The 20,162-nt window shown below is 40.8% G+C and overlaps 1 protein-coding gene across 1 annotated transcript in view; it reads right to left on the bottom strand.

The window, feature by feature from the left end:
• Positions 1-20,162, bottom strand: part of aatka (apoptosis-associated tyrosine kinase a) — a 38,288-nt gene that overhangs the window by 8,448 nt on the left and 9,678 nt on the right. Inside the window, exons 3-11 of the mRNA XM_042505888.1 lie at positions 13,429-13,562; positions 7,444-7,585; positions 4,136-4,215; positions 3,605-3,723; positions 3,376-3,463; positions 3,132-3,265; positions 1,921-2,005; positions 1,697-1,818; positions 873-1,022 (exon numbers count right to left, since the gene is read on the bottom strand). Of these exons, the coding sequence (XP_042361822.1) occupies positions 873-1,022; positions 1,697-1,818; positions 1,921-2,005; positions 3,132-3,265; positions 3,376-3,463; positions 3,605-3,723; positions 4,136-4,215; positions 7,444-7,585; positions 13,429-13,562 (1,054 nt within the window). The remainder of the gene's footprint in view (positions 1-872; positions 1,023-1,696; positions 1,819-1,920; positions 2,006-3,131; positions 3,266-3,375; positions 3,464-3,604; positions 3,724-4,135; positions 4,216-7,443; positions 7,586-13,428; positions 13,563-20,162) is intronic.

Raw genomic sequence — 20,162 nt, 5'->3', positions numbered from 1 at the left:
ATTTTTATGATAAATGGTGTCATTTTGGTGGCTTTCAAAATCACCAGTGGGATTTGGGAGAGTATTTAAATACAAAATACAACAATTTATTTTGTATGGCCTACCCCTAAGCCAAAATAAAGAACAAAAATCCCTCCACAGTGCTTAAAAAAATTGATATGCCTCCCCTGTTTTGCACCACCCCTTTCCTACACATAAATAATATCCGGTCCTTTACTCTCCTTCTCTGCATCTCAATTATCTCAGAGGAATGTATAAATATCTTAAAAATATTGTTTTTTATGACTGAGAAACTCGCAAACAAACAATTGATTCTAGACTAACAACAAGGCAATATAAAAGAACAGATTTGAAGTCAGTACTTTCTAGTAACACCTAGGACCTGTTCTAGACATAAGATATATGAAGGAGGTGCAGTGCAGATGCTGACATGGTTAAAAGATTTTTACATTCCTTCTTGTGTGTGCGTAGCTCCTCAGTGGAGCGCATTTAATTTAGTGAAGAACAATTTTGAAAAAATAAATAAATAAATAAAAACAATATTTGGCTGGTGTCCCAGGTAAAGATGAATGAGGTGATTCAACTCTGGTCGATGCCAAGGGCGATCATAAAGACTAGGAAAAAGACTGATTATCTTGCCCTTGCTTGCAAAGAGAAATCTTGCTACAGTGGACTAGTGCAGCACCAAAAGCACAGACCAATTTTAAAAACGAGACACACAGACTGGTTAAAGATTAATTGGATAGTGAGACCAAGAGTCTTCGCAGTGTTTAAAATGTAGTGTTAAGATATATACGATTTTTAGTGTCAGTCTGTGCATGTGTATGTACTGTATGTTTTGCCAATTGTGTGGGCATGCAACAAAGTCTCACCAGCGCTCAGCCAGGGGGAACTGGAGCAGGGGCTTTGGCAGTTTGAGCTGCTGTTCCTTCACAGCATATGTCAGCACCTGTCTGTCAGAGTAGTGTCTGTACGGCTGGTTTCCCAGCTCAAACAGCTCCCACACAGTCACCCCCAATGACCTGGAAAAGGCAAAAAAAATCATTAGTGCATTCACCACTAATACCCCAGATATGGTCATATATATATAATATATAATTATTATTATTAGTAGTATTATTATTAACAGGTATAGGTGCTCTGTAAAAACTGTGGAAGTATCAAAATGCTCAGTCCGCAGAGAAATGCACACCGTTTGTATCAAGAAACTGTGCCTTTTAACAAGCCATTAAGACTTCCCTGAAGTTACAATGTCACAATCATACTATATAAAGTTAGAAACTGTAACTATAGTACCATTATGGGAATTATTTCTATTATTTGTGAGTGCAGGTGAAGAGGACCCGAATACACTGACCAATCAGAGCAATACTGGCTTTTCTGGAGGGGGGCTTAAAGAGAATGGCACTAAAAATGAGCGTTTCAGACAGAGGGTAAATGCAGGTATCTTCAGGCGGACATTATAAGAGACTTAATGATTTTTTTAACATTAAAGGATTAAAGCATTTTCTAGTAGATTCCACAAATAGAAGTATTATCCTGAAAATGAGCATATGGGATCTTTAAATCAAAGTTTGAGCATTTCATTCCCATTTTTATACACAAAAGAAAAAGAAGTTTAAACCACTTCTATATTTTGATAAATGTAATGCTTGTATGGTAGTATTACCAATAATATCCTCTCTAAATATCTCACCATATGTTGCTGGATTTGGTTTGATCAACGACCAAAAGGTTTCCATGGACCTCGTCTATGAGCTCAGGTGCAATCCAGCGCAGGGGCACCCATATCTGATCTTGTGTGACATAATAGTCATCCTATAGAATCAACAATAAAAAGAAAAACATGTTAAAACTGTGATAGGACAATACAGTAAAAAGCAGTCACTAAAATAATGCATTATCAAAAGACAGTCTAACCTTGTATCGGCTGTGAGAAAGGCCATAGTCTCCAATCTTAACTGACATTTCTGAAGTTAGCAGGCAGTTTCGCAAGGCCAGGTCACTGTCAAAACAAAGGACACTGCATCTAATACAGTACAACTGAGCTGCACAAACATACCCACATTTAGTTATCTTCTTTAAAGCCTCTGAAAACCTTTTTTTGATCTCAAACTGCCAAATAAAACAAAACAAAAAGCAACACTTTGGTCATAAATTTTTCAGTGTTTTATACATTTTCTTTAGTCTCTGACCTTCACACTGGCATGAAGTGGGCAGGGCTCAGTTGGAAAAAAGGTATGTCAAGTACTTCCATGCACTAATTGGGATTTAGCAACATTTGAATCAAGATGTGATGACATTTGTGGGTCACACAAACTTGATCAAACCACAAAATCCAGAGTCTGATTGATTCTGTTGATATTTATTTTGAACATATTTAAAAAAAAAAAGTAGGATAAAAACAAAACAAAAAAACAATAATTGAAATGGATAATAATCTATACAACAAACTGAATGAATTCATTCTAATAATAGTAATTAGTGAACTTTATCTCTCTCTTCTGAGTGTTATTTATTCATAAATGTTAAACAGTACAGATAAATACAGAGGATTTGAAACAAGTTTTTCAAGGGGCTTTAAATTATTGCTGGATGATATATGAGCAATATTTTAGATTTTTTACTGTTGTTACACCAAGGTCATTATATTGTAGGAAGTTTATTAATGTGTATCAGTATTTGTTAAAAACATGTGACATATTGTCAATGAATAGGTCTCACAGCTCTGTGATTATCCTAAAGTTACATTATTTATTAAATCACATAATGTAACTCATACATGTACAGTATCATGTCAGGTTTCTTCATACCTGCACATTCAAAACCACATACTAGACTTAGTTACTTTGTTTAATCTCACCTCCTCCACAAACAGGGAGCTCTTTGGCCTGGCAGCCACTGATTGGTAACTATGGCAGCCACCGCATGGCCGAGAGAGAGCGAGAGGGGCTCGCCCCCTGCAACAAAATCACTGATGCTGGAGTTTGTGACAACTACTCAGGCAGCACCAGGATGTTGTTGCAGGGAGAGACCAGCAGGGGGCGCACAGAGCATTCAGGTTCCTCTCCAGGGCATTAACATTCAGGCTGATGAAGATAAATAGGGCTGGACTGACTGACATACTGCACCTGTGTATAAAGTTGTATTTGTGGAGTTGCAGAAGCCCTGAGGCAATGTCACACGCCATTCGCTGGAGGATCAGATGGTCAGGAGTCTCGGAGTCAGCCACTCGACAACTGCGCAGGTAACTCTTTAGATCACCCTGAGAGGAGACAGGATGTAAGATTGTAATTTGCTCTGGCTGAAAAGAGAATAATGAGATGTGTGGTATGAACTGTATAAGCAGAATTTGTTTGTTAAAGTGTGTCCCACCAGAGGGCAAAACTCCATGACCAGCAGATAAGGAGTGACCTCTGAGCATTGTGCCAGGCACTGCAGGAGGGCAGGGTGCTGGAGGGCTCTGACAGAGGAAACAGGATTTGAGTATGCTCAAAAATTGTACATACAATAAATAATCTGATTGTTCATATACTATGTACATTGTTTAATTGTTAGGTAGTGCTATTCTGAAGGGCTGCGTTGTGATCACCAGTGAACTGACCGGTATGGCTGCACCTCCTCCAGGAACTGCATCTGATCCTGGACACTGGCGCTGGCCTTCAGCTCCTTGACCACCACCTGGGTGGTGCTGAGGCCCGCATTGACCTCGCCCAGCAGAACCTGAGAAGCATACATACTTTGACACTGAACTCTAGAAGTGCAGACTACCATACACATCATCACCATGCAGTTACAAAGGGAGAACATTTGAGAAAAAAAAAAGTAGAATTACAATTATCTTACAACAGCATATACAGTATGCTAAATTGTGAGGAATTTACTGTGACTATGAATTTCAACCCCTGTCCTTAACACAAGTGCCAAAGATTAGCCTCGCTAGAATGAGATCATCATCACATTACCCTCGCATTCCTCACAGAGTAGAACACATATTAGAGTACAGTTTATACAGTAAAGACAGAGGCATCTGAAACAGTAAAGTAAGTACAAATGAGTACAAAGGTGGTGTCTCTGCACACAAAAGCTGTTTTTGATTGTGAGTATGTTTTAAGAACAAAAAAGTATGTTTCACCTTGCCAAACCAGCCATGTCCAATTTCCTTTAGATAGAGTAGACTATGGCGGCCAAGGTCTGATGATTTCAGCAGCTGGACTGGAGAGGAAGAGTGAGAAAGACATAAGATTGCTTTTAGACAGGGGGTAACGGAGACTGTTGTGTCTGCAAAGAAATCAGTAAGAGAAAAGAAGCCCAGAGTCCTGAAGAGAAAGTTTTTTTAATGAGAAAAGTCAGTAATAGAAAATAGAAAATTAGGAATTAAATGGAAATGAAGCCCTACATCACAGGGAAGCATTTCTGAGTTAAGAGGAAAACAAAAAGAAACTCTTAGCCATACAATAGGTATATATTTCACCTAATTAAAAGTTGCATCAAATAAAGAAGAAAGTTTAGCAAATAAAACCATTTTCCCAGGTACATTAAACAATTATCTACATGGAAGCTACAACCAGCGAGTTATGCACAAATTCAGATACCTCCATGGATCCTCATAATTCAAGACTGGAGATGATGGTGGTGAGTGGAAAGATGATGACGGAGCAGTGGAGCGGCCAGCCACTCTGAGCACCGTGAAAGGGATTGAGTCCGAGTCCCAGGCGGGGATGAAGTTCTGGTTCAGAGTGTGAGAACCAAGAGCCCGTGGCCCCAGCCACAGGCGTCTTAGCCTCATTGTGTGTATTTGAGAAAGAGCCCACGGTCGCAGTGTGTGTGTGAGAGAGCCCCGGCAGGATTTAACCCTCCGAGCCCTTGCACAGCTGAACAAGCTCACCACGCTGCCTCTCCCAGTCTGCACCCAGCTCGTCCTCCAACTGGGACACACAAAAACACACATACTGTCCTCGTCTCGAGCTCTCCAGCTGTCGAGCAAACACCGAAATCCTCGGTTCCTATGCAGGCTATGTTTAAATCTACTGTAAGCTGAGCGCGATAGAAACGTATCACCGCCTCGAGTCGGTGGGCCAATCTGCTTGCGGTTCCACGAAGGAGGATATCAGCCCTGGGCGCTGAGATTTTCTGGTCATGTATCACGCCTGATGTGACCGTCACGCATGTTGGTAGTGTGCTGTCTGGCGCGCCAGCTCTGTGTGCAGCTTCAAGACACCCAGTAGTGACATAAGGCCCACATAATGCCCCCCTGTCACTCCGGACAGCAGCATTCCTCAGCCAAACAGAACACAATACTGCTCTGTCAGATGCAGAAAAGACCTCTGTCATACACACTCACCACCCCTATCTCAAGCCTCCCCTCCCCACTCTTAGGTCCTGGTGCATGCCACCACCCTTCCCCTGTCTCTCCTCATTCTGTCACAGACCCCTCACTGTATTCTGCCCATAATGCCAGTCCTCCACTGGTGCGTTCCACGGACATTTCAGCCCGGCCTTATGCTCACCCACTGCCCAGCCGGCCTAAATCGGGGCCATTGTTTGGCTCGCTCACTCACACGCTCATGCTGCGTCTCCTGGTACCCAATGGACCAAACACACACACACAAGCACGCAAACACTCATGTGCAAACACACACAAGTCCCATTCTCCACTGGAACGCTGGGCAGAGGTTGTCACGGTGATAACAGACCCACACTTTTCCACCCCTCCCTGATGGAGAGAAATTAAGAAATGGTATTATTCCCAATGTGGAATGTGTGATCGTGAGTGTGCATTCCCATCCTACTCGTGGCATTCCCAGAGAAAACGGTGGGGTCTAGTGAGAGTGTGGGATCGTTAAGCCCCCATGGAATGATTCGTGCACAATCGCTTCACACACTCACTTTGATGCATCGAGCCTCTGTGGTGGGTTTGAAGGCTTTACACGACCTCTTGAATAAAAGATTAGACCAACAAGTGAAAAGCGGGACTGTCATATCAATGGCGAGCATTGTTCCGTGTGTTCATACAGATGTATAAGTGACATATAGAATACGCCATTCATGGCTAGAGTATAAACTGGTGTTTCTGTTCAATCTGCAACTACTATGCTCATTTTTATCATGTGTATGCCAGTGTGGGGGTGGATAATTTATCAAATGCAAGACATTAATATGCATGAATGAGCCTTGTCCAGTTCATGACCTGCAACTTATTGATACAATACTTTTGAAATAATTCCTGCCATGCTTTCAATCTTTTTACATTTTTGCATGCTAATACTTCGTCTGATATCAGCCAAGCAATGGGGAGGCTGAAAACTTTTCAATATTTCCAACGTACCACAAATCCATTCAAACCTTAACATAATAAAACGTGTTTTATTGTCTTTACATGAGGAAGGAGGAATGCGTAAGAAACCATCCTCTCTCTGAGTTAGTGAAAAGAGACATTCTCCCTCTTTCCACAATCTCGTCTCCTTTCGCCATCTATCCACTCCTCGCCCTGCAACACCTGGTCCAATCATACAGCAGTAGCTATGGAGGACAGAGGGGAGACTAGTGATTGGCTGCCAGCCTGAGGCTGCCTTGTCCAATCGTTGCTGGAGCTCACATCCTGGGATGCCGAGCCCCAACTCACCTCCCTTCTGGCTGAGCACAGTGCAGCGCAGACAGCCAGTGAGTCATGCAGGGAGAGGCACCAAGGATCTGGCTTACACTGGGAATCACACACAGACACATGCGCACACACACACACACACAGACACACACTCAACATACATGCGCATAAACATTTGAACAGGCTGGGTTTGAGGCAGAATGACCTAAAGAGGAACAAACAGGCTATGATGTTGCTGAGGAAGATGATGAAGCTGACTTGAATTATGTACATTTCAAGTAAAATACCAATAAATGTCATGTTAGATTCATGTAGTGTGTATTTACAAACACACACAGAACCCCAGAAATAGTGCACACTAGGGTTAGGTCAGATTCCTTCCTCTCCAGTGGGCTGCAGTTTTCACACACAGTGTGAGACGCTGCAGTAGGTCCCTCTTTAAATGCATTACACAATGGACAGATGTTTGTCCCTTCTTGAGAGAAAGAACAGACCTATAATACAAGATAACAAATGAAAGAGGCCACATATGTTCTAACTGAGGTAGACGAAACATGCTCAAGTTTTTTCTCATTTAAATCAAGAGTCAGTAAGATGTTACATAATTTACTTGTGCTATGCTCCAGAGAAGTAACAACTGGCTTTAATAGTCTGTTAATGTAGCAAAAATTCTCTCTTTCTGAGGAGACGGGAATTGATAATGACTACGGAGATACAGAAAAGAGAGAAGATGAGAGAAAAGAAGAGATGAAAAACACCAGGAAGCCAAAGCTGAAGTGAAAAACAGGTCATTAAGACAGCAGAGCAGATATAAATGATTTGTTTATGGTTTTTCTTACTGGATCTGCCAGGCTGTTTGGAGACAGGCAGGGAGACCTCAGTGAGGGGCAGGATGTAGACCTCAGGGCCATTCTGGGAGGAAGGCGAGGCCAGGGCGGAGAGATCTGCCTGGTACTCCTCTCCCTCAGTGTTTTCAAACTCCTGGTGCAAAGACACATGCTGGAATTAGTCATCCACTCACAGCCATCCTACCACTGAGATAGTGGGAGACAATGGTTCAACTGTGCGGGCATTCAAATGCACTGAGGCACGCCCACAGAGCTATATACATAAGTCATGTACATTGTGGGGTGTATTGTGTGGGTCACGACAAAGACGCTGTAGGGGGAACACACTAATGTGTGTGTTCAAACTGTAAACACAAAGCCCGTCTTTATTTCATTCTTCCTCTCACTCAGACACAAACCATAGCTTTTATCTGAAAAAAAACCAAAAACTTTAAGACTAAAAAATTCAATTTATGTACTTTAAATTCTAAACTTGACAAATGAAATAAAATAACATGACTTCACATTTACAGTTTTTGTTCGTGTTTTTACGGAGTAAAAATTTCATTGCAGCATTTATTTTAATCTATGGACAATTGAAGGATGTGAAAGATTCACCACAGACATTTTGTCAAAAAATTCTGACAGGAAACATCGTTGGCATTATTTTGTACAACGATATAATATATAACAATGATATAAATTGTGCTCTTACATGTACATACATGCACACGTACAAGTACACTGCATTAGATCATCATAAGTTTTTCCATCTGCAAAGTTTTTAAGGACTTAAAAATATGATTTATTGCATGTCCAATGCATGACCAATAACCTCTAGACCAGGACTTTCTGTTGAGTGTTTCCTTTCACATTACCATGTCAAAACCCAGATGTATAGTTACATCTTGTGCTGTGCATGACAAAAAAAAAAAAAGATAACCAGAGATAACTTTTTTACAATATGAAGGTAAAAGGGACACGTCACACGCCAATAAAAAAAATACATATTTTACCTCTTACCTGTAGTGCTATTTATCAGTCTTGATTGTTTTGGTGCGAGTTGACGAGTGTTGGAAATATCGGCCATAGAGATGTCTGCCTTCTGTCAAATATTATGGAACTAGATGGCACTTGGCACAACAGCAATGTCTCTTTTCAGAAGTCATGACTCAGTTACTCAAGATAATTCACAGACCTTGTTGTGAGTAGTTTCATGTAGGAGTCATTTTTTTCTACTAAATTACACCCACCAACTGTATCACAGCGCAGAAGGAAGTGTGCATCTGCTCATGGACGAGAGGCTACTGCTAGCTCACCTGAGCTATGTAGCATTACAGCTCAGCCCAAAAGGACACCATACATGTTGATATCTTGTGCTGTCATGATCAAGAGCCTCTTGTCAATGAGTAGATGCAGACTTCTTTTTGTGTGGTGATAAAGTGGGTGGTTGTGGGTTGGTATAACACAAAATAGTTCCTACATGAAACTGCTCACAATAAGGTTTGCAGGTTTGAGTAACTGGATTTTGGGAAAGAGACATTGTTGTTGAGTTTTTAAAAAAGCAGTTTGGGGCATTTTGATCACCACAAGCCAAGTGCCATTTAGTTCCATTACATTCGAAAGAAGACATATATCTCTACGGACGACATCTTCAACACTCATCAAATCACACCAAAACAATTTAGATTTAATAGCACTGCGAGTAAGAGAAAAAAATATGTATTTTTAAATTTAAGGTGAACTGTCCCTTTAAGTGTCAACACTACTTTCAAATAGGAGAGAGAGAGAGAGAGTAGAGACTACCATTAGCTATGCAGAAAAAAAAAACTCTGGTCCTTTAACTGCAGATTTGCCCTCCACCTCCCTACTAAGATGGATGAAGATAAGATGGAGTGGGAAACAGTGACCCTCTCTCTTTCCATCCCCGTACACCATATCCCACATCCTCTGCTCTGTCTGTCTGCCTACTACCCTCCATTCTGCCCCGATCCGTTGTTGCTCCCCAGTCTACTGCAGTGTCCTTGCTCTATAATTGCTGTACTGTGTCCCTATAGAAATCCCCATACAGTATGTAGTCAGAGTGCTGACATACAGCATATTAGGAAGGAGATGCACTTAAAACTTTGCTCTAACATAGGAGAGAAAAACACTTGCACTGTCCTTTTAACTATCCTGCTTTATTTCTTTCACACGTATCTTTAAAATCAAATATGTCTTTACTCAACCAAGTAGCTTTTATTCAGTGCTTCTCGTACACAGACATGGATCTACCTTTTGGCTATGAATGCTGAGAAAAAAACAGCAGAGTGGTGGAAGATACACAGCCAAAAGCAAGAGTACAGTAAACTAGACACATTGCATAATCTGCAGCAAGAGGCAGATCACAGGATAGATGAGCAGTGTAATATCAGGGTGAGTCAAGATTTATAAGAGGGAGCAACTCCATGAGCTCAAATGAAACCTTAAGAGTCCTACATGTTCAATCAAAATTGCATTGTTGTCATATGTTTATATTTTTCTATGCTCCTTTAATTCTTTGACTGTTAGGGAACAAGGCAACTTTTGTTCAGCACATGCACTGGTTTGAGTGTAAACCTAAATCTTTTTGAGATTAATGCTCCAGTCTCTCTGGGCCTGAGTATGGTTGAATATTAATTGAGATCCCAGTATTTGCTGGGAATTCCCATAAAAATAAACTGTTTTTCTGGAAGGAGAGCCTATAGGAAGGAATCCCACATATGCATACAGTATGCTGTATGTGTGCTTGCAGGACTGTTCCAAAACAACACCAAAATTCTGCATGTTACAGATTTTACTTTCCTCCCACCCCACGCAGTTTTAACCTCAGGTCAGCACTAAAAATGGTCACACACTCCCATACAGTCAATATAATAAAGATGGTTTTAGAACAAGTGCACAACAGAGGATCAAATGATTCTTTATGGTGTTAGCGTACCAACAATTATTGTTCAACTAAAAGCATTATAAGCTAACAAATGATATAATAAAAACATCAGAAAATGAGAATAAATGTTATTTCAGGACTATCTGCAGTTCCTATTCAAAATTTGTATTATTTTTTACTTTCAAAGCCTCTCTTAACGCTGTCCTAATGATCACATGACGCAACATCCCACAATGATTCAGGTCAATCTTGCTGAGTCTAGTCTAATCTAAACTAGTCTAGTTTCTACGACTGTGGCTCTGTTGTGAAACCAGGCTGGCATTAGTGCTCTGTTCACAAGCACTGAGCCGTCCATGCATGCACTGGTTAATGAACTGTTACCCATAACAAGCCTATCTCCCACTTGCAGCAACCACTGAGGTAAAGCATGGAGAAAATGTGAAGGGAAAACAGAGGGAAGAATGAAAGGAGGAGAGCAGGAGAGTGGGTTGCAGGATGGACTAATATGAAATATTTGAATGGCTCTTTGTGTGTTGGTGTGTATTTACAGGTGTCCCAATACGCCAGTGTGTGCGTGTGTGTGTGTACAGGAATGTGTTTATGTGTGTTTCTCATTCAAGAGAACCATCTGCCACTCTCCTCAGAGCGAAGTGTGAAAGCGAGCACCTGGCTGTGAGTCAGCGTTGCATAGCTCCCCAGAGAGCCTTCAGTTTAGAAAGCACTTAATACCCAGCCTCACACTACGCGCTCCAGTAAGAGCACCATGATGGAGAGGAATAATGAAGCTTTTTTGGATGCCGCAGCGGTGCAATTTTTGCAGTCACACACGAATGCACACCTTACAAGTGAGCTGCTGAGTAATGAGCCCGTGCCAACAAGAGTGGTAAAGAGTGAGAACTGTTTAACCATTATGTGATGTTTGCTGCCAAACTAAGAGAGCAAGAAGATGAAAGGTTTCAGGTTTGTCTTGATTGGAAATAAAATGAACTACGATCAAGAAAGAAAATCACACAATAGCACAAACTAACCTAACTGATCGAGGCAACTGTAGACCAGCAACTCCTGCGTTCAGCAAGCCAAAATTGCTGTTTTGTCAATGGAGTCTGGTGGCTTTGTCAAGAGCACAGATGAAAATCTGAATCTGTCAACAGCTTCCCTATCAGAATCTGCTGTGATATGAGATCACAGAGTTTTTAAATTATACTCAACCTCTTTTCCTATATTTTAAGCATGCATGCTTAAACAGTGTAGTGAGGGTGTCAAATTGGTTTGTAACTGTCATGCTGCCCTGCTGAAGAGCCCATGAGCAAGACACTGAAACCTTTTCAGCTCTAGGGCACCTGTATTATAACTGATCTTTGGCCCCGAACTTTCTGATGAGAGGGTGCCATTAGACTTCACCTCTGCATGAATCAGTAGGGTCATGTTGGTATATGAACCAGGCTCAAGGTGGGGCCATGGTTCATCATAACAAAACTAATCAACTATTGCTGTTTGAGCAGCTAAAGCTAAACTTCTCTCATCAGTGTTGTCACAGTAAAAAGCAGGCCAATGGAAAGCAGACGCAGACCAAGACTCCCACTGTTCCTGCAGGTTATTAAAATACACATTCACATAATGAGGAAGAGGCGATCTGGCGTGGGGCAGACAGACATGAGCGCACGCACACACACACACACACACACACACACACACACACACACACACGAAAAGTCCAGAAGTTGGTAATGGTGCCTCTCTATGCTCTGCTCATTAGTGACACTGTTATCCCTGCAGCATCTACCTACCACAGGCTGCTCCCACTGTTTCGTGTGAACGCTGATGCACAGACCTGACTCTCAGCACATACATAAACAAGAAACAAGCTGCTCTGCTCTCATCCTCTCTTCTGCGCTTTCTGCATCTCTCTAACTAGCAACAAAAAGCCCAAATGGTTTCCTACCCCCCATAATTCATGCGAGGAAGTATTGTAGATTAAATAACAAAATCTTAACAGAAGGCTGCTTAGTCCAGGCTGTTCATATGCTTCGATGCTGATGCCATAATATAACCAGAAAGTTAATGAGGGAACTTTTAATGTCAGGGAGTAGCCAGAGCAGCGACTTTCGGGTTTCTCGTCCCTGTCCCTCTCTCTCTTCATATGCCCTCTGCCTGTGTCAGTCTCTGTTAGCTCGCATCAGCCTCTCAGTTCAGCGCTGCTGTTTGACACAGCATGACTGAGTCACGCTGGCAGCTTAAGGCATCACAAAGACAATGTGTGCCAGCCGGGAATGGGCAAGGGTACTTGTTGCATCACTTGTATGGATGAAGCAATAGTCCTTCAGCACTTACAGTAAATGTAGGTTAGGGAGTTGGGCAGATCAGTGCTGAAGTATAAATATGATCATGATCGTGACATCTCCTGAGAATCTGTTCTCATGTGAAATAATGACACAGTACTAAATGTTTTAGCTACAATGATGGTGTTCTAAGAAACTGTAATAGCCATTTTCACTGTTGTCTGACATCATGATATGATATAAGATAAGAATCATATCTTATATCAATCATGTCAGTCAGTGGAGAAGCAACAAACAATCTGCAACCTCAATGCTAGATGCTACTAAATCCTACACACAAGACCTTTATTCAAACAAATATTTACTAGATCCATGATTTACTTTTTCTATTTGTCCTTGTAAATAAAATACTTTTGAGTTTTGGATTGCTGGTTGGGCACAGAAAATAAACATTTAAACACATGAGTCAGGGCTTTCAAAACTTGTGATTGGCTTTTTTAAAAAAAAAATTTCCACAATATACAGACTAAATGATTAATTAAAGAAAAAATCAACAGATTACTTGACAACAAAAAAGTAATCTTTATCTGCAGCCCAACTTCTTCACGTATTGCAACTTCATTTCAGCCTTAATTTAGTGGCAGATTAAAAAGAGGTTAAATGGCAGTTTTACATGTCTGTCTTTTCATGTCTGTATAGTGTGTCAGTACTACTTTTCACAAGTAACTTTCAAACTCAAGACTCTCATCCACCGTGCAAACAGTTTGTACTTGACTCAGCACTTCCAGCAGGGGGGAGCAGTGAGCTCACCTTGAAGCCTATGTCGCCCTTCTTGCAGCAGAGGCAGGCCAGCATGAGGAAGACGAAGGTGAAGAGGCCAGAGAAGGAGACAGCTACCACCGCCAGGGATGAAGGCCACGACAGCTCGCTCAGTGGAGCCCCATCTGCAACATGGGAGGATAATGCCGGTGTTAAAAGGGCGGAGCTGTACCGAGATCAGATGGCAAGCCACAGAGTCATACAGGAAATTAAAGGCTAAATAGAGATAAAGGTGATTTGTATACACGCAGATGAATTGTGACCACATTATTGGCAGCTTGAAGAAAAAAGCATGTGATGCATAATTATTATTCTCTTTTGCTTCCTATTCATCTCTAGAATCTGTGTCTCTGAATAAGAATCAGGTCCCTGTGGCTTAATTACAGTAGTTACGATGCACAATGAGTCATGGAGGCTAAAAGTTTCATAACACCCACCAACACAATGCCTCCCCATGGATAATAATTTAATAATGCAGCTGCAGAGTAGATGTAGCAGCTCATTCTCTCTCAATGTAAACACCTGATGAATGAAAACTCTGTGAATCCACAATCTACTTCGCTGACATGCCCTGCGAAATCACTCTAAAAGCAACAAATAATGATACAACCCATACTGTATTTAATTGCAGTAACTGCTTTCCAGAACAATGCACAAAATGCTATAATGCTACAACGAGACATAGTTATGTTTGATCGTACAGTATTTTGGAATTCAGCCACAGGGTATCAAAGAAATGGTTTATGTAAGTCTATGACCAATAAACAGAGAGCACATTGCATTCAATTATTTCTCCTTTGTTAGTTTAGTTATTCAGCATGTTACTGTCTTCCTGTATGCATATGTGCAGCCCACGTGTCAGTAGCTGAGGACATCCATATAATCTGATTTACAGTTTGAATCCTCCTGCCAGAGCGGATGACAGAGAGGAAGAAAGAAAGAGGATAACAGGAGACATTGACTCCTTAAACCAACCCATCTTTAACACTCTATATTGTTTAATTTAATAATTAATCTAGTCTATTTTTGCAAAAAACACTCCATATATACATGACTTTTAATTCATATCCACATCAGTCCCCCTGCATTTATTTTAAAGCAAACATCTGTGCACCTATGGCATTCATACAACAAATAGTAAAGAGATTCAACTACAATAAATGAATTACGGACACTAAATGGTTATTTTAGTACATCACCTAACCACTTGCCTGCATTATCATTCAACCATAGCCTCTATTTCACAGGACACCTCTGGAGAAAATATAACATGCACATATATTTGACCTTCAGTCATATTTAATGCTTTCAAATGAGCTAATGGAGCATCTATTTTTTCATTCACATAATATATTATTTAGGAGCCCATTCCATTTTAATAGTCCCTTTACACTTTTTAAAGCTATACTATGCCAAAATTGTCAGTTACTGTTTGTAAATAGTTGCCAGCAAAAGTGAAATCAAACCCCAGATTTGCTTTCATTCCACATATCTGTGTTTTTTCAGCTTTGTGTCCACAGTTTTTGTAGCTTCCTCATGGGTGCATGCTGCTTACAGTCAGCACCTTGTTGCTACCTTGAGGTTCAAAAGTGATTATTGAGAAGGATTACGTCTGTGTGAAGTAACATGCATACATTTAAATACTGTTTAATTTATTTTTTTAATTTTATTTTATTTTTTGTTTTTTAGGAATGACGTGTACCTTTAACTAGTCACTATATGCTACTACAAAAGTTCCCTACTGTCATTTTCATTAATGAAGAGGGATTGCCTATCTATGGAGCTGCTCTGTGGGCTGTCAGCATTAACACTTTAATTGGGATGTGATTAAGGTGTGGCAAAGAAGAACTGATTTCTGGTAAAAAGCCCAACATTAGCTGTGATCAAAATATAACAAATGTGGTACTTTCATGGTATTCATTCTCACATTTTAGTGTTATCAGATGTTATCAGATTCAGACCTAGAGTATCAGCTGATACTCTAGTTCAGGTATTGGAATTTTTATTGAGGAGGAATATATGATTTAGGAGCATCTATAGTTATAAACACAATCTTTGTCTAAAAAAAATGATCAATGTAAATAACCCTGGTGATATCACTACAATATTATCAGGGTCATTTTCTCAAACTTTAGAAAGGACCCTCTAAAGCCAGAGAAGACATCATACAACTGTTTTCACAGGACGAGTAAACTGATTATGAGTTAAATCTGTTGCATCATTATTGTTTGAAACTTATGTATGCATCTCTGTTCCCAGTTCTCACTGTTAAATGTTTTTTTCTCACAATGTGTATTCTTGTAAAGAATAGAAACCAAATATTTTGAGCTCCTCTGTCATTGTAAGCACTGAACCCACAAGTAAACTTAACCGGTAAACCACAGCAATCTGACAGAACTCCCCCATCTGTCAGCACGCCACATTATGCAATCATGTCTGCATTTCAGACGTGCAGTTACCCATGCCGATGACACTCTCGCTCACTTTCTATATGTGCTGTAAATCTATCTATCGAGCTTGCATATGTCCTCCCTCCTGTGCACTCAAGTTGTGATGTGTGATGCTTGTGTGTGCTCAGTTTCCAGCTCACTGACTGAGACTCAGCGGTTCTGACCCATTTGGCTGTGGGGAACACACTGTTCCAGACCTGACAGCTCCTGTGGCCCAAACAGCACTGCTCCAACCAAAGCTTGACCCTGAGGTCACAGCCACAAAGCCTACACTCACACTCGCACAGGCGGACACACCGAGCAGACAATCAAAACTGACAAGCACAAAGCATCCAGGTTTCTACTTAAAACCTGGGTTAAGGACAATAGCGTGTATGTGCGTGTGTGGGCACTGACCTGCCAGCACATCACCATGGTAACAACCTTGCTGGCATATGAGTTGAATGCCATTTACTGTGTGGTAAACCTCATGCCCCCCTTTTATATCCCCACTTTTGGAGGTACATAACATTTTTGCTGATGCCTCGTACACTGGCACTCTCTCTCAGTGTGTGCATGTGTCTGTATGTGAAAGTGTCTGTGAAGTGGAAACGAAGGAACCCAAGCAGTGCCCTCTCTGTATCCGCCACAACACATAGCCGAAGTGGGTGTTGACAGGGCACGTTGTGTCGAGGCTGACAGGCAAAACAGGAATGAATATTCACATCTAAGAATCTAAACAAACTTTTAAACATGCATTCTTACTCTCTGCCATTTAACAGCCTAATTAACAGCCTCATTTTCAAAGGTGCTTCAACACTTCACAACTGTGCAATTCAGCATTTCAGTGCAAGTTTGTATGCATTTTTAAAAATGTGCTGCACATCACTTACCTCAGGGGAATTGTTTACTGTATCTATGGCTGTAAAGATGGATGGATGAGAGGAAGGAGGATGGAGAGGAGGCACACTGTGCAGATGGTGCCAGAAAGAGTGATGACACACGCTGAATCAGAGGGAGTGGTGACTCAGGGCATACTGAAGGACACGGCATAAAACACACACACACACACATGTTGTGATTTCTATCAAGCCAGCTGTTATGATGTGCAAACCAAGTGCTGATCAATGACATTATTACACAAAATCTTTATAATTTTTCATTGATGATAATCTCCTTCAAAAAAAGACAAACATCTCCTCACATTGAAGTTGAAGGCAACAATATGCAACTTTTCACCTTGAGCTAAGAAGTGTACGATCTTGTCCACTTCCTCCCTTGTTGACCACATCCCACTGCAAATCTCATTCATCTTGATAAGCTGTCTACCTTAAAACGCTATCTACTCTGAGGCTGAGGTAACTGGCTAAAGTCAGCCTCTACAGACACTGATAAAGCAGAAGGTTAACACAGGCGTGGAACAGTGGACCAACCTTTTACTCTTTCACAGATAACAAAGAAATCATGGAAATTGGCAACCCACTCCAAATTTGTTTTGTAAGTCAAACGACTTTCTTTTACATTTGGAGCAAGGAGCTGCATTTGAAAGACCCCGCTGAGCCAACACAGCAGTCCTATTCAAATGAATAAGGGTGCTGCTTTTTTCTTGTGGAGCTGTTGTCTGTCTGAATACAGCCTGAAGTCTGAAACCATGGCGCTCTTCTGAAAAATGTGTCAGATCACTCAATCCAGGTGAGGGGTAAGCAACTGCAATCAACAAGTGGCAGCAAAATTAAAAGTAGAATTACTGCCTTGCAGTTGCTTGCCTCCACAATCCAGTCAAGTTACAGTTTACATCCATGTTTTTCCAGACTCATATAAAGACACAGAATACAATGCTTCAAATATGGATGCTGTTGTAAAGAAGCTATAAATTATAAAATGTGGATGCATCACACACATCTATCTATACATCTATACAATCAGCACAGTTCCAAGGTGAAAACCCAAGATTAGTGTCACCAATTCAGTATCTGACCGAGTGTCTTCCCTTCTGTCCCTGCCCCCCCACCATAACATAAAATGTCATCACTTCATCATTTTATACAGACAGACATTTGTGTGAGATTTTGTCATAATCAGGGTGTAAACTCTTGAGGCCAAAAACATGTTTTGTGACATAACAGCAACCTTGACCTTTGATGACCAAAATCTAAGCAGTTCATCCTTGTGTTCAAGAGGACATTTGTGACAAATTTCAGGAAATTCCCTCAAGACGTTCTTGGGATGTTGTGTGCATGAGAATGGGACGAACAGAAAACCCCTAAACCTAATGCCTCTGGCAATGGTTGTCACTGCAGCAGAGACATAAATGACCATCAGCTCCAGTAATGCCAGCATGCCAGAAAATGTCAATGAAGCATGAACAAAGATATAAAACAATGACCTCGACCTACTGGCCAAGCTTCTTTTTAACTCTCACCCATAGTCATATGGTTTGGGAGGTGATTTGGGGTAGTAGCACGTGATACAAGTAGCTGAGATAACATTTTTTCCAATAATTCCAACCTCAAGCCACTTCCATGTAACTTATTGCATGTACAAGCACTTTGTCAGTAAACAAGTATTTAGAATTGGCAGGATCTATGCTGCAAGCTATAAAGAGCTAGGGGAATCCGCCCCCACCAAAGATTTGAAGAAAGCTGCAGAGGCAAATGATGCATATGATCCTCTTGCCTCCCCCCACTCTCCCCAGGACAAAAGGTCTGAAAATGGATGAAAAGACAAAAGGCTGAAAAACATCATTATTTAGCGTCACAGGTCTTAGTTTCTCGGTACATTATGTAATTGTTGGTACGGCTGTAATTCAACTGTTGCGGTTTGAGTCATAAAATGTCATTTTTGAATAGTTTTTTGATCAACATTTATTGGGCCCAAGTCTTCATTCACCACCAGAAAGTCTTATATGGTCATCCAGAGGAAAATCAGTGGAAATATTTTCATAAGTGCGACATCTGAAGAATTTATCTCCCACTCTCTCTGAAGAGCTGTGAGAGAGCGACGACCCAGGGTCCTCCATAAATATTTGAGAAGCACACATTACTTCACCAGCTGCATGGCAAAATGAAAATAAAGCACTTAAAGCCGGGCTCATACCCGCTTTATTAAAAAGCTGTCTTCAAGACTGGAGGAAGATGAGCCATGTCCTGACAAAGGGGAGAGGAGAGCGATGGAGGCATCATACCGCCTCCGCAGTTCAGGCCGACGATGAGGATGATGTAGTGGGATGAAGGGAATGAGGAAAAGAGAAGAAATGAGTGGGTGTCTGAGGATGAATGAATGAGACCATTGCTGTCGCTTTGTATTTCCCAAAATTTAGACTCATCATTTAAAGTCTCAGGATTTAGTGGCATCAAGGAGTAAGGTTGCAGAACTGAAACTTCACCCATGTGCCAAGTGTGTAGAAGTAGGCTGACATGAAAATGATAATCTAACCTTACCTAGAGCTAGCGTTTGGCTTGTCTATTCTGAGCTTCTGTAAAACAACACGGTGGGCACTGTGGAAGAGGGCTCACTCCAATATGTAGATATAAAAAGCTAATTCTACAGTAACAAAAACATAACAATTCTTATTTTCAGTTGATTATAAACTAATAAAAGCATCTTTATGAATATTATATAATATTTTTGCCCAAGACATGGCCCTAAATCCTACACTCAGGATCTTTATGTGTGATGTGGGTACCACACTAAGGCCATATGGTGAAACTGAAATCATTTTCTAAAAATGTAACAAATAACCACTACTTACTTAACCAGTTAATTGGGAATAAACTGTTTGTCACAAAGAACGCCACTAGATGACGGAAGGATATTTTACAACCACAACTAGAGTCTCCTCACCTGCAAAAAGGCAACAAATCAGTGCCTCACTTTTACTTAAGTAGCCTGGCCTACAAACTGTAATTTCTTTTTTTTTTAATTGTAAAAAAAAAAAAAAATGTAAATAGCTTTTGATCTCAATGATTGAAATCAAAAACTCATTTTGATCGATTTTTGAGCAAGAATCAAACTCGTGACAGCCCCTCCTCTTTCTCCTTCAGCTTGGATTAATGAAGCCTCGCTTTTGCTGTCAGATTATGGCCACACAATTTAATACCAGGCTAAGAAGAAGGATGCACATTTTAAGTCATCAGTGGCAGAAAAGAATTAGCAGTGTCATTCACAGTCACAGAGCAAGAGCTGATTATGCATGTTTCTATACATGCAACTAAATAATAGCCATAAAACACACACAGACAATAAAGTGGTAAACAGAGAGAAAGAAATATAGACATGTACAGATATGGAGGCCTA

Source organism: Plectropomus leopardus, chromosome 17 (assembly GCF_008729295.1).
Source record: "Plectropomus leopardus isolate mb chromosome 17, YSFRI_Pleo_2.0, whole genome shotgun sequence".
In the NCBI taxonomy this organism is placed as follows: domain Eukaryota; kingdom Metazoa; phylum Chordata; class Actinopteri; order Perciformes; family Serranidae; genus Plectropomus; species Plectropomus leopardus.
Note: the sequence above shows the minus strand (reverse complement) of the source record. Positions and strands in the feature narration are given on the sequence as shown.